The following is a 25,164-nucleotide window of genomic DNA, read 5'->3' as shown; positions in this document are numbered from 1 at the left end:
AGAGTTCACGTACAGGTATTATATCAAAGGGAGTATCTGAATGCATTTTGAATAGGCCTGAACATGATTCTTTGTTATTTTTTTATTATACTAAATTACACATCTGTAACATTTCCAGTCAGAAACATCTTGATGTGACTTTCCCCACGTATGACTGATTCTATAAATGACTGCAGCTGACATTTAGCGCAGTGATTCAAGAGATTAAAAGTTACAAATGTGAACTTTTATTTGTGGCTTTCTACTGTATGTCACAGTGTCCTTTTCATCTTTCACTTTCAGCTGTTGCAGAAAACGTTTTAAAAGTGCTCCTGCATATACAGTTTGAAAAATAAGGGCTCAAATGTTGCTATACAAGTTGATGTTTCTTATATAAGGAAAACGGTAACACTTTACAATAAGGTGTCATTTGTTAACATTAGTTAATCTATTAATTATCATGAACGAATACATTTATTACACTCTTTATTAATCTTTGCTAATGTTAGTTAATAAAAATACAGTCATTCATTGTTTGTTCATGTTAGCTCACAGTGCATTAACTAATGTTAAAAAACAAAACTTGTGATTTTAATAATGCATTAGTAAATGCTGAAATTAACATTAACTAAGATTAATAAATGCTGTAGATGTATTATCCATTCTTAGTTCATGTTAACTAATGTAGGTAACTAATGTTAACCAATGAACTTTATTGTAAAGTGCTACCAGGAAAACTTGCTTGTTAATACTTATTTGGCTGAATAGCTTTTAAACAAACAAATTGTACGGTAATAAGGCTAAAACAGTAATGTAAGTTTACTTCAAACCCGCTGCAAATAAAATCTGTAATCACCTCTAACCATCAAAGTGTCTACTTCCTCAGTAATAAATAATCATATCATTAAAATTAAAGTGCATGAATCATTTCATGAAACTCAGAGCATTAATGGAAAAATGAAAAGGTTAAAAAGCACTTGACAAAAAAATCCCCCAAACAAAACAAAACAATCTAATATTCTCTCTGCTGAGCTAATGATTTGTGCAAAAGATCTGATATGTAGAAATACCCGTAGTATTATCAGGTGGCTGGCATTTTGTAGATCTATCTGAAACATGCCTTATCTTGCTCAGAGCAAACTCTGATAACTGCAACATCGTGTTCAATGACAAAAGAACTGCAAGCTCATGCCTTTGTCACGCAAAACAAAAAGTCACAAAATGCATAATTCTCAGTCTTACCTCATTAGATAATCAGTATCTAAACACTGGTCTCACCACACATCCCATACTTTTGCTACATGCTGAATAAATGTACTTCAGCTGCAGCTGAGTACGTAGTAAGATGGTATGCCAGTATTGAGACATACAGCCACATCATAAAATCACCACAAACCCCTGTCATGTATTGTTTGTGTTAGCATGTAGCTAAATATGTTACTTTAGGTTCCAAACATATTTACACTTTCTGTAAATACTTTGAATAGTTGATCAGTATGGGTTTTTCAGTTACCAAATCTTGAATTTAACAAAAAATATGCAGAGATTAATCTTTTTTGGACAGGTCACCTGACATAGTAAAAACCCCTGCACTTTTGGCATGTTTTTTTTTTTTTTTCCCAATGGAGCATGATTTGGCATGCACTAATTCTACTCTTGCACACTAAATGCAGAGGTTATGTGGTTAGTTTGGCAAAATTGCAAATGCATAATTCAGAATGCTTTTTATCATTCACACCAAGAATGCTAACTATATTAGCATCCACACCAATGCACAATAAAGTTCTATTTACATAGAAGCATGCTTTAAGTGCTTGAGCTTGTTAAAGCAGGATGGATTCTGATTGGCAGTCAATGCCTTTATTGTTCATCAGCTGGAAAACATCATTCTGAAAGTGGAATCGTACATCTTTATTGTTGGAGTCGTAGCGTGAATTCTCTTAGATTTCTTGGTGTGAACGGGCCTCAAAGGACACTAATTATGGAAACCTGCCTCAGAGTAAAATGAATTATTTAAAAATAAACTACAACTTAATTTGATTTCAAAAGTAGGAATTGAAGACAGTAATTCATGAGAAGTTCTTGTGGCAAAGTCACATTAAAAATGATCAAGTGTTACAAAATTTTACTGAAATATAAAAATAGAGTATGACGGAAAAAGTACAACCCAGTCCATTAGTGACAAATAATTATCATTAGTAGCACAACCTCTGATTACAGAACTTAATCATGTTAGACGCCATATTGAATTTAACATGGATTAAAACGAGGCTGTGAAGGACAGGCTTACAGACTTTACAAAGTTTTTTTTTTTTTTTTTTTTCTCTTTCTTCAGTGGAAGAATTGGTATATTTTTAAACAACACTACAATCCTTTGAATGCACCGTACTTCATGCTCTCACAGCCTCGTTTCCAAACCAGTCATATTAAATATGGCGCTACCCTGACTAAAGTCTATAGACCTAAAGGAATTACAGTATGCAAATTGAGATTTTCAGCTACACATACTGTCCTGCAGTCTTAATGTAGACCAATGTCCTGAGAATGATCACACAACTGATGTCTAATGAGTCCATTTATGTCACAAATACAGTTCAGTGTAATAAAAAACAGCTCACAAACACATTGTGTGCAAGTTAGGTCCAACCAGTGAAGTCTTCTTGCAATTTGTAGATTCTTTCACTTTCTATTGCCTATTATTCAGCAGTGATTTAGTTTGTTGTAGCAATAGAAACGCCCATGAACAGCTACTTTCCATTGCTGTGGGCATCAACTTGAACTGATGTAAAAGCCACCCACTGTTTGACATAATTTGAATGGGAGCATCCCACACCTTCCAGTGAAGAAGTCTCCATCTGCTCGTTCCCATCAAACGCAGAGGGGCTGGAACAGTCTGACTCCAGAAATCCACTGTCTATAGTGTCCAAATCCAAACCCATTTGTGGGTAGCCATCATCGGACTGCTCATTTGAACTGTAGGAGTCCAGCGAGACCTGCTCGATGTTCTCCAGGTCGTGCTCCTGTAGATGCCAGTCATCAAAGTCTGAACCCTGTAAACTCCTCCTGCCATCCGGTACAAGAGGCTGCCTGTCATCCATCTCAGCCGCTCTCTGATTGGCATCTTTACTGTTGAGGAAGTCCTCTAGGCTCCGTCTGTGACTGTCACCGGACCAGTCGGCCATGACGCCCTCCTGACCGGACACTGTAACGGTGTCCATCGATATGTGGCCACCGGAGTGTGCGATGCCTTGACTGTTGCTTCCAAGGAAGTAGAGTTTAGATGAGTTTTGATCCGCTGGACCAAAGTCCCGTTCGCCGGTCCTGTTAGCAGGTTCCTCCGAGCGTTCATTCTGCGGTTTCTCACAAAGCACCTGCAGAGTGGTGCTCTTCTCAAGGACATCAAAGTTGTTGAAGGTCAGGACTGGTCCGACCCATCTCTGAAATAAAACACAAGAAGATCCTTTTTCATTTTGTCATGAAAATAAATTTCTTTATGCTCCTCTCAAAAAAAGTAAACAAATTTTAATTCTTAAAAACATTTTCATCTAGTGTACTGGTCATGTGAAATATATACGCTATCATTCAAAAGTGTGGAATCAGTAAGACTTTTTAATGTTTAAAAAAAAAAAGAAGAAAAAAAAAAAGTCTCTTATGCTCACAAAGGCTGCACTTAAACTGTTTATACAGTAAAAAAAAATATAATATTGCAAAATATTACTACAAGTCTACTCAAGTCTTCAGTGTGGCATGATCCTTCAGAAATCATTCTAATATGATGATTTTTCTAACATGATAATTATTATTGATATTGAAATGAGTTATGCTGCTTAATATTTTTGTGGTAAAAGGTGATGGACTCCGGTGTCTTTGAATAAAAAGTTCAAAACATTTGACAAATGTTCTATAAAATTATAAATGTCAATGTCACTTTTGAGAAATCTAATGCATTCTTGCTGAATAAAAGCATTAATTTAAGACTTTACATATATCTCCCTTTAAGCTGTATGAAAATCTAAACCAAATGAATTTGCTAAAACACTGATTATCATCGAACCACTTTTTCACAAACGACGCCTACTTGCAGATAACGCAAATGACAACCGTAATCAACTTAGCCATCATTTCCTGACTTTTAAAAATGTGTTAATTAAAAAATTAAATAATATATTTCATTAAATGTTTTTACATACGTATGAATGGTTAGTAAATGCTCCAACACATAAAATTAATCACAAAGCAACATTTGTCGAGTGTTTGTATACACAATGAGAACTAATTTTCTAAACACTAAACAGTACAACTACAAAAAAAAAAAAAAAAAAATAATAATAATAATAATAATAATAATGTTTCAATTATTTCAATCATTCATTTTGTAGCATATTCTCAGAAATCTACAGATAAATCTTTAGAATAAGAGGGGTTGGAAAATTACAGCGGTGTCACGAACAAGTTACACCAAACACGGAACAGATCAAAATACTTACCCCACTAACATCTCTTCGGTTTTGACAGTACGTAAAATTATGCTATTTTAAGTATATCCTTTTGGAAATATTTATAAAAAAAAAAAAAGTTAAGATGACGTTTAATGTTTTAAACTTTCCATCTGATGTCACCTCAGTCTCTGGATGTCACACAGCTCTCGCAGCATGCTACTGACCCCTACTGGAATACGTGTTCACTTGCAGGTTTAAAAAAAAACAACACCCACACACACATACAACTGCTACAGTTCCTCAGTAACTGTTTACTGAACCAAAGCTGGTGCCAAAAGTTCACAACACGGTCACATTTCATAACACTTAGGTTTTAGAGAAATCCTCAAAATCATAAGAAAAGCTGTTACTATTAATATCTTGTCAGTGTTACTAAAGTCCTCTGAGGGACAAAAATAGGCTAACTCAAGAAGCAGCTCTCAAACTCCTTTTTATTTCTGTCGTACAAAGCCTGAGATAAAGGGTAGTATTTTCAGCTCACACTAGCCTACCCAGCGGAATATTCACTAAATTCCCCTTTAGTTAAAAACAACTATTTATAACTACCCACCTTATCAGAGTTTGGGTTTGAACTCATAGTACTTTCCATTAGAGGGGAAAACTGCTGCTTTCAGTTTTCATGTTTAACGCAATCTCAACCAAATGTTAAGTGAGCCCTCCTGTTCCTTTGAAGCCCCTACAGATTGACTCATTTGAAAAATGTCACATTCCCCTCTTGCAAGTAAGGTTAAGCATGTTGCACTTCTGAAAGTCCCCTGACAAGACATGTTCTGCTTGTGCACCAGAGATTTATACACAAAGTCAAGAGAAAACATACCTTAAAATCTCCTTGATATGTATGGTAGAGTGGTGTGAAGTACTCATGAGGGCTTGGGATGTGTTGCCATAAGGACAGCTTTTTGATGCCCCCTCTGTAGATGCAAAAGACAAAGTGTTCAAGTAATGAAGTGTAGTTTGGTGGATGCATTATCAGGCTGTTATTGTAGGACACGTCAAGTCAGCTTTATTTTTATAGCGCTTCATACAATGGAGACTCTTTCGAAGCAGCTTGACACAGCATTAAAATGTGAAAGTAGCAGAATCAATTATGCACACTTCAAAAGTGAGGCAAATCCAAATTTTGCTACAAACACATGCTGATTATGTGCTGAAAGAGAAATAGAAACAGCAGCTGTCATGAGAAACGTCGAGCTTTATGCACTTGCAGAGCTTGTACGTCTGACTTCCTCCAGTTTTTGACCTACATGAAAATAGACGGTCTGCAAAAACATATCTACTGCTGTTGTGGTTTTCGTGAACGTGGGAGGTGAGAAAGCACTATTCATATACGGTAAGTGCCGTCATATCGATTACTGGAAAACTCATTTAGAGGCGGCGCTATCGAAATTTAAGATCATACTCGTCTACAGTCTTTTATTAAGCCCGCCACTTTGCGGGATATCAGGCAAACTTCTCAGTACATCATCTTTCAGATTTTCAGGAATGAGTGAACTGATCTAGACCGTTTCAAAGGTTAATACAGGTTTTGCAGGCATATGACTTACAGATAATAAAGTGACTCATGTGACTCAAACTGACTAACAGTCATAACAAGAGAGGTTTGAGTTTGCTTCACTTCTCCATCTTCCACAAAATGACTTCTCTACAATTTGTACAATTCCCTAAATGTGCCTCATGGCCTTTATAAGGAGCCAGACTTCTTGATTTCAATTTTGTCTTTGCCAAGTAAACAGTTTGTACTGAGAAAGGTCATTTATTTCAGACTAACGCATATCTGAACTGAAACAGTGAAATATTGGTCAATTAAATGCAAGATTGATACTCACAATTTCCCACTGTACACAAGCAGCACCACCACCACAACAGGAAGTGCCAACAGCAGGAAATAGTACTGTTCTGACACTGGAGAGTCAGAAGTCCATTCAACGCTGTTGCTCCATTCACTCCACATGGATGTAAAAGTTGAAGGATGCACTGCAACCTGAACTTCTGCCACATACTGCCTTCCTGGCAGGAGTTTTTCACTGATGATAACCATTGATTGTTGGCTCTGCTGCAGGGTGTAAATTTTCGCCATCTGAGGGAGCAGCACATGGTATTCAGAAAAAATGTCAGCTAAACAGGTGTGATTTTATATTATACACACATGCATACATATATATATATATATTTTTTTTATTATTTATTTATTTATTTTTTTAAATAAAACAAATGAGTTTTACCTCATCTGGGTCACTTTTAGTTCGTAATCGTACTCTGTAGTATAATTTTTTATACAGAAAGTGTTCTGTATAAGCCACATCCCAAGTGAGTTTGAATTCCCCATCAATTTTTGTAATGTTTAGGTTGAAAGGTTGTTTTGGCTTAACTATAAAACAAAAAGAAAACCAATGTTAGTGCATTGTACACAAGTAACCAAGACTATTGAATTACAGTGGGGTCCAAAAAGCCTGAAATCGCTCTAAAAATCTGGGACTAAGATCTAATTTTAACCTGAATGTTTTAGGATTTTAAAATTTTACACCAAAAAGGTTATGTCCATTAAAGCTCAAGATGCTCTCCGGATCAGATCATGCTAGAGAAAATGATCATCAGGTTTGGCACTAACTGAGCAAAAGAGGATAAACCAAATACTATGAGATTTTGAAAGTCATCATATTAAATGATAAAATCTAAGCTTTTTAAACATTGGTGTTCTTGAACATTCAGATGTCACTGCATCCACCTTATTATGCAAAGCATAAGGGAGCTATTTTTGTAAACACACAAGACTTCTGATTCATTATAAGAATAGCAAAGTGTAGTAAACTGTAAAACTACTGGCAGTGCATTTTATAATGACAATACGTTAAAAGTGTTTGACAAGAAATAGCAGTTTGCTATATACAGCAGCATAACATTGTTTTTGTGCTGCTAAAATAACCTGAAGCGAAAGACACCGGAAGTCTTCAAGTTACAAAAGTCCATGCACACCCTTACGTTAAAAATTAGGTGGATATGACGTTTACAGCAAGTAGATATCGGGACATACCATATTTGTATAAAATTATTTCTTCAGTCTTTGTTGGGGTCTCCATATTGCCTTGTTTGGCCATTTGTGTTACTATGATAGAGCAGTTAGTAACAAAGGACATTATCAGATCCATATCCTCGGACTCGATTGTGCACCAGGATTGTGGCGAATTGATAGTGCAGCTCCCATTCACAGGTTCAACTCCATCCCTGGAAAACATGAAAGTGTGCCAATTAAACAACATGTTGCTCAGTGGTAACGGCAGCTTAAAAACAATGAGCAGGCTAGACAATGTTTCAGCAAAATGAGTCACTTTAGGACTTCAAGTAAAAACACGATGTGCTAGATCTGTACCTGCAATCTGCCACAACGTGACACGAAGCTGCTCCTGCCGAGTCAGAATTGGAGCAGTTGAGCATGGATATAAAGTCTGTGGTGCAGGTCACGTTGCACACGCCGTCATCTGCAAACGGTGATGTGAGAGGAAATGTGGTCAATCGAGCTACAGAAACCGTAGCATTTCTTCTCAAAGCAACACCTGAATAGGTCAAAGGACACCAGCTAAATTGCTTTTACTGCTGCAGCTACATCCTTTTGAGGGTGCCGTGTTTAAATGCTAAGTCTGCACTTGTTTTACAAGATGTTTGATGTAGAGGAACGGATATTGCAATAAATGTACACTTACTGCACTCAATAAGTCCACAAACTACAAGCAAGGCTATGGCTTGCCATAGAGCCATCATGGAAGAGGAGGAAAAGAATCTGCGGCCAGCCCTGCTCAAATGCATTGTACAGAGCCCACATGCAAACTGCAACGAAAGTAAATATGTTTTTGTACTGCTGTTATGTATTAATGTGTAATAAATTAATTTGTCGTCATTTAAATTCTACATTTCCAAAAAATTAAAGCAACAACAAATGTAAAAAAATAAATAAAAAATAAAACATACACACATACACACACACACACACGTGTACATTTTTAAACATAAAATGTACAAAAACATGACAATGACGCATTAAAGATTTTTTTCATAAATACTTTAGTCTATAATCAGCATATTTGTATTAAACAAGATATTGTCAAGTTCAAAAAGATGAGTGAAAATGCCTATAAAAGAAAAGAAGTAGAGTAATTTTAATTTAAACTTACCTTGATATCACTCCCATCGAGTCGGTTTACAAAAATCTAAAATTTGAAAGAAAATAAAATTCTGTTGTTCTCAATCAAACACCAGTTGTACATTGCACAAGCCTTGACATTCATACCATGCCAATCTACTGATCAACATGCACAGTCAGAGTGCTTGACTGCTTGTGACGAAAATATGACACTAAGGATGTGGTTGTGGTTAAAACAAGAGCCTATTTGCAGATGCTCCACCCCATGTGAGGCCAATTAAGGGTATTTCCTGTTATGTAGGTGTTGTCCTCAAGGGCCTGATAAAAGTGCAATGTCATCAGGACAGAAAAATCATGGCTTGGCATGAATTTAAAAATAATAATAATAAATAAATAAATATAAATGAAAAAGCAGTGATAATGTGTGACATTTTATCTTGTGGTGTCAGTGCTGTAATATACAATACTGAATTAAATAAAATATTGTCAAAGATTAGATTATGTTTTGAATATTAGACTCTAATATGTATCTCCTCAATCATATTTAGCCTACAACAAGAATACATGTGCGCTCGAGAGCTAAGAGATCCTATATGTGTCTAAGAAATGCCTGACCAAAATGTTTTAATGTCTTAAATCAGTGGGTTTCTCTAGCTCAGTTTGTAAAAACAAGCAGCAAAGAAATTGAAATGTATTGTTGTTGCACTAATCACATAATATGAATGATTGTGTTTTAATCAGTTTAATTGTTTTATAAGTCAATTATCAATTATTTGTTCTTCGTTTGCTTTGAATTGGACGTTCAGGTGATATTCATCAGCTTGTGTTTATAGATAATAGCTTGCAACTCATTCGCTTGTAACTGAAGGAAACAATCCATTCAGTTTGACTCAGGACATATGGACATTGTTGAAACTTTCACACAGGCATCTGCGTGTGTGCTCACGGGTCCTAATTATCTTGGGTAAATGTCTGTTTTCTTTTTTCCAGGAGGAAACTTCGATAGATTTTTGCTTTGAGTTTGCCTTGAATTTCCAATTAAACTGTGCTTGGTCTAGAGTACAGTACTCGTCTTCACTGAAAAGGTATGTGTGAGCTAAAAGTGAGTTAATTTCTGAGCATTAACTGTAGTTTGCGGTGTTTTTGTTCGCGGCTCTTGTTAGCTAGCCAGCTATGCTAGGCTAACAGTTTATTCATACCGCACGCAACGCGACAAACTACAGCGCGCATGCATTATAATAAAGTAAATGCATGCATATAGAGTAAACAATTCTGTCCATGCAGTTTTTACGCGAGCAGTATATCGCAACAAAGCGTGAATTGGCTCATGCAAGCGGCTAAAGTGCGCAGAGAGGGATGCTGGTGTGCGGATCGCGCTGAAAATGCGCATCTGACAGGTCCATTCATTCACTGCGCGTTATTCGCTCGTTACTGTAATCAAACTTAGACAACATGTTCATTATAGTAAATTGCTTTGATTGTGCTAACTATAGAAGCCCTGAATGTAATGTACATGCATGTTTAAGCCTTCACGCTTTTCCATTCATGCGTTTTTTTTTTTTAAACATTTTTACTTGATATAGATTCAAAGTGTCTGTTAATTGTTTTCCGCGATTTAATAAACATGTTTGATAATGGTTCTCACTTCCTCTTACTAAGTTAACCCCCACACACACACACACACTTTGTTTATTTGGATTAAACGGTAGTTTTTGGATGCGTTAGTTATGAGAACAGTGCATATTTTTAGCATTTTCGCTTCTCCGTTTATATATTGTTCTTTCACCAGAGAGTTTTACTGTGCACCTTCGATATATTTAAATTTTCTGCAATTTGACAATAATGAACATGCTTGTAATTATCAAGTCAGCGTGAAATAAATTCACCTCATCTGTTTCTAAATGCATATTTTTATAATTGTTGTGTTTTAGGGTTAACAGAATATCAGTAAAATTAATTGGTTAATGGATAATGTCTTGGCAGAAAATTGCCCTTTTTTTTTTTTTTTTTTTTTTGCATGTGCATATGTTCTGGGCCATGATCTTCCTTGTGAAGTCACAGACTTGCATTTATTTGAATGCATTGCCCACATTTTTCAGGGAACCAAGTACCGTCCTACATATTACGGTTTAGATAATCCATTGTACTGTAAGCCACAATACTGGAGAAAAAAAAAAGTTGCTACTTCTGTTTCATTTTGGTTTTAATAACATCAACAGGCTCTGAAGATATCTAAAAATGGCATTTTATTGGATCAGATTATTATTTATTTATTTTTTCAGATGTCATTTGAGAACATGACATTATTGGATTATGCACATGTATGTCTCTTCCTCTTCCACTTAACCTTCAAACTATTTTCTTACAGTAGTTTGGTTGTCGTTGAAAGTGTAAGCATTGTGAATCATGCCCAGTTCTGATTAGTTCTTCTTTTGACTCATGATGATGAGCATCAAACCTTTAAGGTTATTAATCGGGAAACGTTTTTGCTGTTTGGCTATTTTTCATGTCATTGCATTGAAGGGAGAGCTGCACTATTCCTCCTTTTAGAAACCCCAGAGGACCATGTTCTAGAATTGTATTAAACAGGGAAACATGTATTAAATGGTTGATGTTATGTGAGTGCATTACAACCTATTAATAACTACTAGTAAAATTAGAAAGTAAAGCTCACAAATACTGTACATAAGAATCTGTAACCAGCAACGTTATGTTGAGAAAAGCCTTTTGTATGATTTGGTCAGATCATCTACTAATGGAGATTGTGAAGTGTACAATCATTCTGCACTAAACAGGAGTGTATTGTTTCATATCACTATTGCTACAATTTCACTGCTGCATGTTCTTATAAAATAGAAACTAAAAAGCTCTCTATATATGAGACACTACGGTGACACTTCTTCATTGGTGTGAACCCAATGTGGTTTTAAGGTTTAACTTTTATGGTAGTCTCAACCAAATGCAATAAAATTCTGATGAATATTTTTTTTTTTTTTTTTACCCCCTCCCAATATTCAGTCTTGTAATAACTTAAGCCTTCATATGAAGTTGAATATTGTCAAAATGCATTTTTATTTTTATTTTTTTAAGTTGCACACTGACTGTGCCTAGCTTTACAGAGACATGCGTCTTATTTAAGTGAAAAACATTGTCCATGTTTTCCAGATTTTCAATCATTTTGTGGGCCACAAGTCATGTCTGGTATAGCATTAAGTCGTCTCGCACAAGAACGGAAGGCTTGGCGGAAAGACCATCCTTTTGTAAGTATGCAACGTTTCCAATCATAAATGTGCAGTTGTTATACAGAAATTCAGAAAGCGAGCGAGAGAGGTTTGTTTAACTGTAGTGTTTGAGATGCAACGGGTTTAGAGACCGTGTCAGTTTTCAGTCCCTTTTATAAATTTATTAAATTTAGAGTTTTCGTATTAACCTTTGGAGGAAAAGCACTGAAGGGGTTAATGAAGGGGAGTATGTTCCATTTGTGGGGGAGAATCTGTTATTTTAAGATGTCACTATTTTAATTTATTCTGCTGAGAAGTCACTGTTGAAACTGTTGGGGTGTATTTGCTCACACAAATGAGACCACAGCTTAAAGAAAGTTTCTAGAGTCTGACATTTTGAAACCTTTGCAGCCACCCACAGGATTAAAAAATTTTTTTTTTTTTTTTTTATTTCCCTCAGGGTTTTGTAGCTGTACCAACAAAAAACCCTGATGGAACTATGAACCTGATGAATTGGGAGTGTGCCATCCCTGGAAAAAAAGGGGCAAGTGTCAATTTGGATGTAATGTTTGTGTTCTATGAATACCACATTAATATTCAAGTTTGTAAGACCCATTACTATTTACAACTAGGTTGGTTTTTTTTTTTTTTTTTTTTCATTCTCAAATGTGTCTTCTGTGAACTCTATATGGATTAATGTGGTTTGCAAAAAAAAAAAAAAGTTTCGGACCTTCTATGAGCTTGACGAAGATAATTAAGAAAGATTTTTTTTTTTCTCCCCAGACACCGTGGGAGGGAGGCTTGTTCAAACTTCGGATGCTGTTCAAGGACGACTACCCTTCCTCTCCACCAAAGTGTAAATCCGATGTTTAGTGGATCTAATCCTTTGTTTGTACTTTGTAGTATGCACATTGTGTCTAATTTTGGCTGGTTTTTATCATGTGACTTCTACAGGTAAATTTGAGCCTCCTTTATTCCATCCGAATGTATATCCGTCTGGTACTGTATGCTTGTCTATATTAGAGGAAGACAAAGACTGGAGGCCTGCCATTACAATCAAGCAGGTAAGCTGTAAAGGTTGCACTGCTTTGTAAATTGATGGACGCGTTGTTAAATGCTCTTTAAATAGGACAGCCACCAACAAAGTGTAGTTCAAGATATGTTTAAGGATGAATTATATTTTCATTGGATTTCATTTTCAGGTTTTCTTCTAAGCTGAAATGCAAATGTCATTTATTTGTGGTGCATCTTAAAATCTCCTTAAACCAAATCTTTCATGCAATCCTGAAGAGGGCAGTGTTATCTCATAAAGCTCCACAATTGATTTATATTTCTAGATCTTGCTAGGAATCCAAGAACTCCTTAATGAACCAAATATTCAGGACCCCGCACAGGCCGAAGCATACACAATTTACTGGTATGCACCTCCAGCTCAAATATAGTCTTGCCTGTTGAGACTGAAATGCTTATTGCCTCTGTTATGAATCTTGTGTTTCTGTTTCTGTTGCAGCCAAAACAGAGTGGAGTATGAAAAAAGGGTCAGAGCACAAGCCAAAAAGTTCTCGCCGTAAACCCCAAGATTTCACACTGTATTAGAAATGGGTTTTGACCAGGTCTCCTCGCCCCTGTTACTCCCCCCTTACAAATCATATCCACGTCATACTAATTTACTGCTGGGCTTAAAGAAATGAATGTCGTGCCATTGTCAATCCACTGATGCTCGTCCTAACAAACTCTTCCTGGGGGTTTTAAATTTGGCCTTTTGTATAGTAGTCTTTTTGTTTGTTTGCGGTTTTTTTTGCCCATTTGGGCAACAGAGATGCTCGCACAAAGTTGTGAGTTGTGGATTATTTTTATTTTTTTTGGTGGGTGGGGTTACTTGGTAACAGTGCTACATATTTGCAAAAAAAGGCACAATAAACATCATCCACATGCAGAAGAAATGATATTCCACAGATGCAGAGGTATGAGCATAAAACTGCTTTCGTTTTGCTTAATCTTGGTTTTTGTTTTTTTCAGACTGGCCTCCTTAGTCTCTTTCATGGTTTTAATAATTTAAACCTAGCTATTAATGTCAGTATTTCAACTGCTGTAAAATGATACTTTTATACTTTCTTTACTTTGGATTAGCGTCTGTAGAGAGATTTCCATTCCTGATGCAGGCAGTGTACTAAGCATGTACCATTCAGTATGATAGCGTTGTGCTGCCTCGGCCGTCTGTGTTTTGCAAAAGAGGAAAAAAAAAAAAGACTTAACGTAAAAGGCCTCTGAATCAAATGGTTAGTTAACCGCTGCATCAGTCTCTTTGTGTTCATATGGTGTTTTGTTCATGTAAGTGTATAGAGTAAATAAAATGTTTATACAAAGCCAGTTGTGGCTGCAGGTATGTTCTTCTCATGAATGGATTGATTTCAACCATCTTGAAAGGTAAGTCTTCTCATGGTTCTTGATCATGGTCACTTTTTGATTGTTTGAATGTCATTGGACTGAGGTTTGGTTTACGGCCGTGTGTTTTTGTTTTTTTTATAAATGTCAAGTAGTAGACATGTATTTAAAAAAAAAAAAAAAAAAATAGTAGACGCCAGAAAACTGGATCATTTCATTGTTTAAACGATTTAAAAAAACGTTTCATTAAATGTGTTCGTAATATGCATATCAGTTATCTTCAAATTCGTAGCATTGATGACATCAATTGGTTTTTCAAAGTTATAAGATTTGTGATCTCTTTACAAGTTTTATGACTCATGTTTTGAATATGATAGTGATAATGTAACCAGTCTGACAGTGAAGTGCTATCTTGAGTGGTGAGGATCTTGCATAGTTTCATAACTACAGGAATATTGATGATTTAATAATTGGGCTTTATGTATATGTTTTGTATTCTGAATGAGATCAATTCGTATAAATTGGAGGCAATGTATGTGATTAGATGGAATTATGTATGTAGTGGTGGTACCTGGTTTGAGACTCAATCAGGTTAAATATGAAGGTGTTAATTTATTATTGCCATCAGATTTAGCAGAAGCTTTCTAGGCTCGACGCCGCCTAGCAGCTGCAGACTAGGACCCCTACTTGGAAGGTCAGTGTTTTGTTGGGTTGTTTGGAGGAATCTAATAGCCAGACACCCATGAGAAATATCCCCACCATTGAATGTTAAAGATGTAACAATGGCTGGCCTTGAATTTGATAAGACTCCTCATTGAAATGAGAAGTTAAAGCAGGGGAATTTCCATGCTAATTATGTATTCTTACTCGCATAGGTAATGTTTAATCACGCTGACATTAACTTGGTAAGGTGTTCTTACGGCTCTCATTCTCATGAGAATTGCAGGTACTGTGAGCTTGTCAAGCCTGTTCTAATAGAATGAGACAGAAAATGCCCACTTAAAATGTTATTCTGCTAGTTGCAGTAGGAGATTGCTAGAGTGTAACTTCTTGGTAATTACTGGGTTTAACTTTTTGAAAGCATATTTTGATACTTTTAAATTTTTGACTTAAGTACTTAAAATTTAATTAAAAATCTCAGCTTCACTAAAGCTGCCGCACTATAATTAGTGGTAGCTGTGAAGGCAAAATACTACTGAAGATTTTTCAAAAACCTTACCAATTTTGGTATGCATTTCATCCTTTTCTCAATAAAAATTATACCCAAAAGATTAGTGCAACCTAAATTCTGGAAATGTTGGGATGTTTTTTTAACTTTAATAAAATGAAAACTCAAAGACTTTCAAATCACATTAGCCAATATTTTATTCACAAAACAGAACAAATGTTTAAATGTAAAAAAGCAAGACATTTTGAAAAGATTCAGCTGGGCGAACATTAGCAACTACCGTATTGACCCGAATATAAGACGATGTTTTTTCCTTGGAAATACATCTGAAAAAACGCGTTCGTCTTATATTCAGGGTGTAGACTTTGACATGTCAATAATACACCCACAACAATAGGTGGCGCCAAAAACGCATAAAACGAGTGTGCCATGAAATATGTAATGTGTGTTGTAAAGATCGCGAATGAAAACAAATGAAAAAGAAAAGCTTACAGCAGCATGATCGTGACTGTATGTTAGCCTGATGGGACCAAACTTCCTCTGTAAGTGATTTTAAAACATAAGACAGTACCCAGATTTGAAGACTACAATAAGATTTCACGTCTACTGATAATAACAATTTGGTAGGCTACTATGAGTTGGATAGCCTAATTGTTATATAATTCAGATAGGCTACCTGTTATTTCAATGGTATATCAAAATTTTCCAATATCATTAATACATTTTACCAGTATTTACCATACTTTCAAAACAAAAATTAGAATTGGAAAAATATGCAATATGAAAATAGTTTAAGAATAAATGTGTTTTACAGAGAGATTTGTTTTTCAAAAAGCCTTTTTCGAACAGGTACATCTGGAAAAAGGGGGGGGGGGGGGTCGTCTTATATTCGGGACAATACGGTAATTAAGTTAATTGACATCAGGTCTGTAACCTGATTAGCTATAAAAGGGATGCCTTAGAGAGTCTCTCAGAAGTAAAGATGGGCAGAGGCTCTGTGAAAAGAGTGCGTAAAAAGATTGTGGAATATTTCAAAAACAACGTTCCTCAACATCAAATTGCAAAGGCTTTGCAAATCTCATCTACAGTGCATAACATCATCAAAAGATTCAGAGAAACGAGAAATCTCTGTGCGTAAGGGACAAGGCTGAAGACCTTTGTTGGATGCCCGTGGTCTTCAGGCCCTCAGACGACACTGCATCACTCATCGGCATGATTCTGTCATTGACATTACTAAATGGGCCCAGGAATACTTCCAGAAACCACTGTTGGTAAACACAATCCGCCCTGCCATCTGCAGATGCCAACTAAAGCTCTATCATGCAAAAAGGAAGCCATATGTGAACAAGGTCCAGAAGCACCGTCGTGTCCTGTGGGCCAAGGCTCATTTAAAATGGATTGTTTCAAAGTGGAAAAGTGTTCTATGGTCAGACGATTCCACATTTGAAATTCTTGTTGGAAATCACGGACGCCGTGTCCTCTGGGCTAAAGAGGAGGGAGACCTTCCAGTGTGTTATCAGCGTTTAGTTCAAAAGCCAGCACCTCTGATGGTATGGGGGTGCATAAGTGCTAGTCTCAGCCTCAGATATCACACCCACGGAATGTTGGCTAAACGTCTGATGCATATGGCACACTTATCTGGAAACACTTCAGGAGTTTTGTCGTCGTCCTCGGATTGGTTAGATTATACAGGATTTATGGGAGATGTGTGTTGCGTTCTTTAGCGTTCCGCTTGGAAACAAAAATGCAGTGGCGCCAAACCCTCTTGAAAGAAGAAAGCCGTCGTGTTTACAACTGATGACGAGCGCTTGTCAGGATCAACTAAATGCTGAATTTTCAAAAGTAGGTGAAAAATGTAAAGTTTGCGGTGTAGAATCCCGAAAATATGTCAGAGTTTTACACACCGGTCTGTTATTGTGGCGACATTTCCACGGCCCTAAACATGACGCGGAAGAAAATGAAATGTGATTGGTTGCACAATGTTCATTCAAAGCGGCCAAAGTTCCCAGACCTTCAGCCATCAGTCTGAAGGTCTGGCTACACGAGACTACATAAGTGCATACGGTATGGGCAGCTTGCATGTTTTGGAAGGCACTATGAATACTAAAAGGTGAATATAAATGTTTTAGAGGAACATATGCTCCCCTCCAGACGACATCTATTTCAGGGAAGGCCTTGTGTATTTCAGCAGGACAATGCAAAACCACATACTGCAGCTATTACAATAGCATGGCTTCATAGTAGAATAGTCTGGGTGTTGAATTGGCCTGCCTGCAGTCCAGATATTTCACCTATAGAGAACATTTGGCGGATCATTAAACGAAAAATACGACCACGAACTCTTCAGCAGCTGGAAACCTATATCAGGTAAGAATGGGACCAAATTCCAACACCGAAACTCGATGCCCAGACGTCTTCAAACTGCTTTGAAAAGAAGAGGAGATGCTACACCATGGTAAACATGCCCCCGTCCCAACTATTTTGAGACCTGTAGCAGGGATCAAATTTGAAATGAGCTCATTTCGTGCATAAAATTGTAAAATGACTCAGTTTAAACTGTTATCTATGTTCTATTATGAATAAAATATTGGCTCATGTGGTTTGAAATTATTTTAGTTTTCATTTTATTCAAATTTAAAAAAAAAAGCATCCCAACATTTCCATTATTTGGGTTGTACACTAAAATTGCTGACAATTTACTCGCCCTCAGGCCATCCAAGATGTAGAGGAGTTTGTTTCTTTGTTGGGGAAAGCAATATATGGACCGAGGACTTGCAACAGTTTGAAGTTAAAAACGTCTTAATGTTTTTGTTAATAACAAAGATACAACGTTTCACTTCATATGACATTATTTGATGGATTGGAGTCATGTGGGTTTCTTTATGGATTATTGTGATGCTTTTATCAGCTGTTCGGACTTGATCATTCTGACGGCACCCATTCACTGCAGAGGGTCCATTGGTGAACAAGTCATGGAATGCTAAATTTCTTCAAACCTGTTTTGATGAAGAAACAAGCTCCTCTACATGAGTAAATTATAAGCAAATTTTCTTTTTTTTTTTTTTGGGTGAACTATTGTCATATCTTGCAGATCATTAAGGACATTGATTTACATTGAAAGTCCTGAGATGTATGAATCTGAATATCATAGTGGTTTAGAGAGAAGCTCTTTGATTTAGGGTAGTTCGTAGACGACTAGCAACCACAAAAATGGGCTAACAACCACATAGCCATGCACTAGAATTATGCTGGGTTGTTTTGCATGGAAAAAACAACTTTAGATCAATAGATTTAGATTAATTGGGCATTAATGCTCTCTGTGAGTTTCATGGCACACAATAGGCTTTTGAAAGCGTATGCATCAATCTGCATTTTGCCAATTACAATGTAAAATGCAAAAATGTCTCCAGAAACTTTTAGAGTAATTTGTGTGTCTTAAGGGATTTCCTACAGTAACCTTGTCATCTTTGAGTAGCTGGTTAAATAAGATTAACACACAATGCAAATGACAGTTCTGCAATGCAAATTAAATCATTAACAGTGCTCTACCCACATCCTCGACATTGACGCAATTCATGCCTCTCTCCATTTCTGGAAAGGTGGCGTTGATTATTTTTCTCAGTCACGTAAATGCTCATTGCCATTTAGAGACCTTTTACTCCTGACATCAATTTCATTTCTAAATGACTTATTTTCTCTGTATCCAGAATCACCACACATAATATCCATTTAGTAATCACCGCATGTAATGGGAAAATTGTAGCCTACATGTTCAGATGTCACAGTCCGAGACCAGGTAGAGAAATACCTTTGCATTATTGCATTCCCTTTCCAAATCAATGCTAGATCCTAAAGCATTTTTAAATCAAAACACCCCACTATCCATCTTTAAAGTAAAGCTGTATTTGTTTTAAAGATGCTATGTGGTCGGTGCTTCAAATCTGATCCAGCTGGGGCAGTGCACTAATGATGTGCCCATGGAAACGGACAAAAGGGTCATTGTGAACCTTTTCCTCTGATTAAAAACCAACAGATATCTACAGTCGTCAACCAAGGGTTCTACCACACATTATATAATGTCAAGAAGCTGTCATTTATAGGGTGGGAATTGAATTCTCTGTGTATATTGATGCGTTAGATGAAATTTATGAGTCATTTTAATATCAAGAAATAACTTTCCTGTATTTGTGTCTGACTGTTTATTGAGCTGAGCTTTGTTATTCATCACCTTAGACTTGACGTTGGTGAAGCCTTCCGAATTAACTACATTTCTGGATGAATGACTCATGAAACGTGATTTCAGCTGCATCTGGGTAAAATAACAGACTTATTCAATTAGCAATATGCACAACATTTGGCAGTGCTGTATTTTAATGAACAAATGCTTCGTACAACCAAAATAATTGATGGAAAAAGTATGTGAGCACTTATATCTAGTATCTACCAGAATTAAGCTGCTTTAGCCCTTTATGTAGCCCTGCAGTACACTCTCAGAAAAAAAGGTATAAAGCTGAATAGTACCCTTTCAAAAGGTATAATTTTGTACCTTATTTACCCACAAAAGGTGCATTAGTACTTTAAAGGTACATATTTGCACCTACATTGTACAAATTATACCTAAATGGTACATATTAGTGCCTTTTGAAAGGCTACTGCCACAGGGACAGCTTCCCCCCACCCCCCCTGAGAGTGTGGGAGGGAGTTACTATTATTATTATTATTATTATTTATTTTTTCTAGACCTTTGTGAATCTGTGAAGCTTGTTTCCACCATGGGATAATTATAATTTTTTTTTTAATCTTTTTTTTTTTTTCTGTCTCACAATTCTGACTTTTGCTCACAATTCTGAGTTTATATCTCACAAATCTCAGTCTTGCAATTTTCTTTTTCAAATAATTCTGAGTTCACATTTCATGTGAAGGGAGGGGGCTGAAATAGATTTTGTAAACCCCTTATCAAAAATAAATAAAGAATAAATTACAGAAAGACAATCATATGGAAGCTTGTTGCAACTTTATATTTTGCACTTCTAACCCTATAGCTTACAACTATTTTTCTCTGAAAAAAAGACAATTGTGAGTAAAAACAATATATAAAGTTGCTTCTATGATTATGTTTCTGTCATATTTATTTTTTAATATGAAATTTACAAAATCTATTTTGGCTTCCTCCAGATTTCCTTAGTGCATGGAAACTAGTTTCTGGTGCAGAATTAGAGGTCATTGCAATTTTTATTTCTCGGATTTGACTTTATATTTCGTATTTGCAACTTGTATATCCAAGTTGTAACTTAACGTCATGAAATGTAACTATAGCTCAGTTAAGAAAAAAAAGAAAGAATAAATAAATAATTGAATAATATTTATTCTATATATATATATATATATATATATATATATATATATATATATATATATATATATATATATATACAGTGGGTACGGAAAGTATTCAGACCCCTTAAAATTTTCACTCTTTGTTATATTGCAGCCATTTGCAAAAATCAAGTTCATTTTTTTTTTTTCCCTCAATGTACACACAGCACCCCATATTGACAGAAAAACACAGAATTGTTGACATTTTTGCAGATTTATTAAAAAAGAAAAACTGAAATATCACATGGTCCTAAGTATTCAGACCCTTTGCTGTGAGTGACACTCATATATTTAACTCAGGTTCTGTCCATTTCTTCTGATCATCCTTGAGATGGTTCTACACCTTCATTTGAGTCCAGCTGTGTTTGATTATACTGATTGGACTTGATTAGGAAAGCCACACACCTGTCTATATAAGACCTTACAGCTCACAGTGCATGTCAGAGCAAATGAGAATCATGAGGTCAAAGGAACTGCCTGAAGAGCTCAGAGACAGAATTGTGGCAAGGCACAGATCTGGCCAAGGTTACAAAAAAATGTCTGCTGCACGTAAGGTTCCTAAGAGCACAGTGGCCTCCATAATCCTTAAATGGAAGACGTTTGGGATGACCAGAACCCTTCCTAGAGCTGGCCGTCCGGCCAAACTGAGCTATCGGGGGAGAAGAGACTTGGTGAGAGAGGTAAAGAAGACCCCAAAGATCACTGTGGCTGAGCTCCAGAGATGCAGTCGGGAGATGGGAGAAAGTTGTAGAAAGTCAACCATCACTGCAGCCCTCCACCAGTCGGGGCTTTATGGCAGAGTGGCCCGACGGAAGCCTCTCCTCAGTGCAAGACACATGAAAGCCCGCATGGAGGACTCCAAGATGGTGAGAAATAAGATTCTCTGGTCCGATGAGACCAAGATAGAACTTTTTGGCCTTAATTCTAAGCGGCATGTGTGGAGAAAACCAGGCACTGCTTGTCACCTGTCCAATACAGTCCCAACAGTGAAGCATGGTGGTGGCAGCATCATGCTGTGGGGGTGTTTTTCAGCTGCAGGGACAGGACGACTGGTTGCAATCGAGGGAAAGATGAATGAGGCCAAGTACAGGGATTTCCTGGACGAAAACCTTCTCCAGAGTGCTCAGGACCTCAGACTGGGCCGAAGGTTTACCTTCCAACAAGACAATGACCCTAAGCACACAGCTAAAATAACGAAGGAGTGGCTTCACAACAACTCCGTGACTGTTCTTGAATGGCCCAGCCAGAGCCCTGACTTAAACCCAGTTGAGCATCTCTGGAGAGACCTAAAAATGGCTGTCCACCAACGTTTACCATCCAACCTGACAGAACTGGAGAGGATCTGCAAGGAGGAATGGCAGAGGATCCCCAAATCCAGGTGTGAAAAACTTGTTGCATCTTTCCCAAAAAGACTCATGGCTGTATTAGATCAAAAGGGTGCTTCTACTAAATACTGAGCAAAGGGTCTGAATACTTAGGACCATGTGATATTTCAGTTTTTCTTTTTTAATAAATCTGCAAAAATGTCAACAATTCTGTGTTTTTCTGTCAATATGGAGTACTGTGTGTACATTAATGAGGGAAAAAAAATGAACTTAAATGATTTTAGCAAATGGCTGCAATATAACAAAGAGTGAAAATTTTAAGGGGGTCTGAATACTTTCCGTACCCACTGTATATATATTTTCTTTTTAAACTCAGCCTAAGATATTCTATAAGAAAATAGTTTTCTCTCTGATTATGCTTTTCTTTAGATTATGTAATGTTCTTTGAGGCTCTGTCATCCGATCATTTGTGGAAGCACTTAATAACCCCCTAATTTATTAATGCTTACGATTATACAAAGGAGGAGACGCATGTGCGATGACGATTCAATCCATGAAAGCTTTGAGTGCAGTCTATCAGGGAAGCTTGAAAGAAATATTTCCATTTGATCCTTTCAAACTGTGATATATTTGAATACAAAACAGTACGTCGCACCACAAGTGGGCTGGTGGAAGTGGAAACCTCTAGAGCTTCAAAGGACCCATCATTTGTAGCGAATGGCTATTTATAAAGTGCAGGCCCTAATTCTCCATGTTACAAGCACTCAGCGTTTGCAGGAAAACAACAGTAGCATCCTGTTCAAATCTAATTCATTCTGACCCGACCACTTAGCATGCACTCAAAAAGAAAGAAACCTGTGTGCTGTAGTCCAGTGGAGCTCATTACATTGGGTTATGGCTCAATAACAGTGCCTCATACTCTTAATTATGTTTTTTACGACTTTTAACATGTTTTAGTTGTTGTGAAAAGTCAGTTTCAATGCTAATGCATCTATAAATGACTAAATTGGACATATTAGATGTAACTAGTCAGCACTGGAGCCAAATGTGTCGTAAGAGAATGAGCTGTTGGCTGCAAATTGAGTTTTTCTGTGCTTTTATAGCTGCTCCGTGTTGAGGAGTAAGGTAGTGATGCTACTAAATTAGCTTATGCTGGGTACAGACTAAAAGATTTTTAAAATCTTATAAGATCTTCAAAATGTGAGAGACCAACATGAGGAAAAAATCCTAGATTTAACCGTTTTGCTCCTCGGGGTTCCCCCCCACACATCAGGATTTTTGATCATAAATATTCACCATGTTGAATATTTATATAGCATTTGGACCAATCAGAGATACCATTTTTCATTAGATTTAACAAATCAGTTGTTCACTAGATTAACAAATAGTCACAGACCCCTCACCCAATAAACATACTGGGTGCCAGGATGTCTGTGAACGACACCAGGCCCCTGGTTACCATTGCAACCAGGACACCTCACCCAGATCAGATAAATTTTACGACCTAAAAGCATGTAGAGAGAATCTTCCCCCTATTCAATTCTCTCTAAAACAGACACATACTGCTATAGGAAACGACTTCTTTCATTAATTCAGAGACAGATTTTTCTTTGACCTTCCTATCACATATCCTCAAGTCATTGTGTATATTATTACTGTTCTTGTATATTGTCTTTTGTATTGTATACTGTTTTATGCATGCTTACGATAGAACCACTCGTTCATGTAACCTTACCTATGTCATGTTTAGTATCTATGAATTCGTCTTCGGATGATCTAATTGAGAGTGTATATTATATGTTGATACTAGGGGTGGCACGGTACACAAATGTCACGGTTCGGTATGTACGTCGGTTCGGAGGTCACAGTTCGATACGATTTCGGTACAACAGGGGGAAAAAAAGAAATCTACTATGCTCAGTTTCTTTTCATTTATTTTGAACAGACAGTAGTGCAAATTACATTTTTTTCCATCTAGATGTGAAAATACTAAATGTTATTACATGTTATATATATATATATATATATACAGTGAGGAAAATAAGTATTTGAACACCCTGCTATTTTGCAAGTTCTCCCACTTAGAAATCATGGAGGGGTCTGAAATTGTCATCGTAGGTGCATGTCCACTGTGAGAGACATAATCTAAAAAAAAATCCAGAAATCACAATGTATGATTTTTTAACTATTTATTTGTATGATACAGCTGCAAATAAGTATTTGAACACCTGAGAAAATCAATGTTAATATTTGGTACAGTAGCCTTTGTTTGCAATTACAGAGGTCAAACGTTTCCTGTAGTTTTTCACCAGGTTTGCACACACTGCAGGAGGGATTTTGGCCCACTCCTCCACACAGATCTTCTCTAGATCAGTCAGGTTTCTGGCCTGTCGCTGAGAAACACGGAGTTTGAGCTCCCGTCAAAGATTCTCTATTGGGTTTAGGTCTGGAGACTGGCTAGGCCACGCCAGAACCTTGATATGCTTCTTACAGAGCCACTCCTTGGTTATCCTGGCTGTGTGCTTCGGGTCATTGTCATGTTGGAAGACCCAGCCTCGACCCATCTTCAATGCTCTAACTGAGGGAAGGAGGTTGTTCCCCAAAATCTCGCAATACATGGCCCCGGTCATCCTCTCCTTAATACAGTGCAGTCGCCCTGTCCCATGTGCAGAAAAACACCCCCAAAGCATGATGCTACCACCCCCATGCTTCACAGTAGGGATGGTGTTCTTGGGATGGTACTCATCATTCTTCTTCCTCCAAACACGTTTAGTGGAATTATAACCAAAAAGTTATATTTTGGTCTCATCTGACCACATGACTTTCTCCCATGACTCCTCTGGATCATCCAAATGGTCATTGGCAAACTTAAGTCGGGCCTGGACATGTGCTGGTTTAAGCAGGGGAACCTTCCGTGCCATGCATGATTTCAAACCATGACGTCTTAGTGTATTACCAACAGTAACCTTGGAAACGGTGGTCCCAGCTCTTTTCAGGTCATTGACCAGCTCCTCCCGTGTAGTTCTGGGCTGATTTCTCACCTTTCTTAGGATCATTGAGACCCCACGAGGTGAGA

The 25,164-nt window shown here is 36.9% G+C and overlaps 2 protein-coding genes across 4 annotated transcripts; one reads left to right on the top strand and one right to left on the bottom strand.

The window, feature by feature from the left end:
• Positions 1 to 67: 67 nt before the first annotated feature.
• Positions 68 to 8,877, bottom strand: il21r.1 (interleukin 21 receptor, tandem duplicate 1). Of its 2 annotated transcripts, none has more exons than XM_058769954.1 (8): positions 8,645 to 8,877; positions 8,177 to 8,300; positions 7,846 to 8,029; positions 7,510 to 7,700; positions 6,701 to 6,846; positions 6,305 to 6,555; positions 5,296 to 5,389; positions 68 to 3,416 (listed from the first exon to the last, which is right to left on the bottom strand). In XM_058769954.1, exons 2-8 carry the CDS (start codon positions 8,277 to 8,279, stop codon positions 2,727 to 2,729), a joined length of 1,659 nt encoding a protein of 552 aa, XP_058625937.1. In that variant the 5' UTR covers positions 8,280 to 8,300; positions 8,645 to 8,877; the 3' UTR covers positions 68 to 2,726. The 2 variants fall into 2 exon arrangements, with proteins under 2 accessions (XP_058625937.1, XP_058625938.1); XM_058769955.1 differs by having other exon boundaries at positions 7,846 to 7,954; positions 8,645 to 8,872.
• Positions 8,878 to 9,450: 573 nt separating this feature from the next.
• ube2ia (ubiquitin-conjugating enzyme E2Ia) lies at positions 9,451 to 14,202 on the top strand. Of its 2 annotated transcripts, none has more exons than XM_058769958.1 (7): positions 9,451 to 9,577; positions 11,779 to 11,873; positions 12,295 to 12,378; positions 12,618 to 12,690; positions 12,789 to 12,898; positions 13,172 to 13,251; positions 13,345 to 14,202. In XM_058769958.1, exons 2-7 carry the CDS (start codon positions 11,808 to 11,810, stop codon positions 13,403 to 13,405), a joined length of 474 nt encoding a protein of 157 aa, XP_058625941.1. In that variant the 5' UTR covers positions 9,451 to 9,577; positions 11,779 to 11,807; the 3' UTR covers positions 13,406 to 14,202. The 2 variants fall into 2 exon arrangements, with proteins under 2 accessions (XP_058625941.1, XP_058625940.1); XM_058769957.1 differs by having other exon boundaries at positions 9,467 to 9,698.
• Positions 14,203 to 25,164: the final 10,962 nt, after the last annotated feature.

Source organism: Onychostoma macrolepis, chromosome 03, assembly GCF_012432095.1.
Source record: "Onychostoma macrolepis isolate SWU-2019 chromosome 03, ASM1243209v1, whole genome shotgun sequence".
Taxonomy (NCBI): domain Eukaryota; kingdom Metazoa; phylum Chordata; class Actinopteri; order Cypriniformes; family Cyprinidae; genus Onychostoma; species Onychostoma macrolepis.
Note: the sequence above shows the minus strand (reverse complement) of the source record. Positions and strands in the feature narration are given on the sequence as shown.

Excerpts from the sequence above, each read along its gene's own strand:
- il21r.1 (XM_058769954.1), bottom strand. The coding sequence starts at position 8,279 with ATGCATTTGAGCAGGGCTGGCCGCAGATTCTTTTCCTCCTCTTCCATG. Across the intron at positions 6,556-6,700 it reads CTAAAAGTGACCCAGATGAG|ATGGCGAAAATTTACACCCT; the intron begins GTAAAACTCATT and ends CTGCTCCCTCAG. Across the intron at positions 3,417-5,295 it reads CATATCAAGGAGATTTTAAG|AGATGGGTCGGACCAGTCCT; the intron begins GTATGTTTTCTC and ends GTTTTATTTCAG.
- ube2ia (XM_058769958.1), top strand. The coding sequence starts at position 11,808 with ATGTCTGGTATAGCATTAAGTCGTCTCGCACAAGAACGGAAGGCTTGG. Across the intron at positions 11,874-12,294 it reads GGCGGAAAGACCATCCTTTT|GGTTTTGTAGCTGTACCAAC; the intron begins GTAAGTATGCAA and ends TATTTCCCTCAG. Across the intron at positions 12,379-12,617 it reads CCATCCCTGGAAAAAAAGGG|ACACCGTGGGAGGGAGGCTT; the intron begins GCAAGTGTCAAT and ends TTTTCTCCCCAG.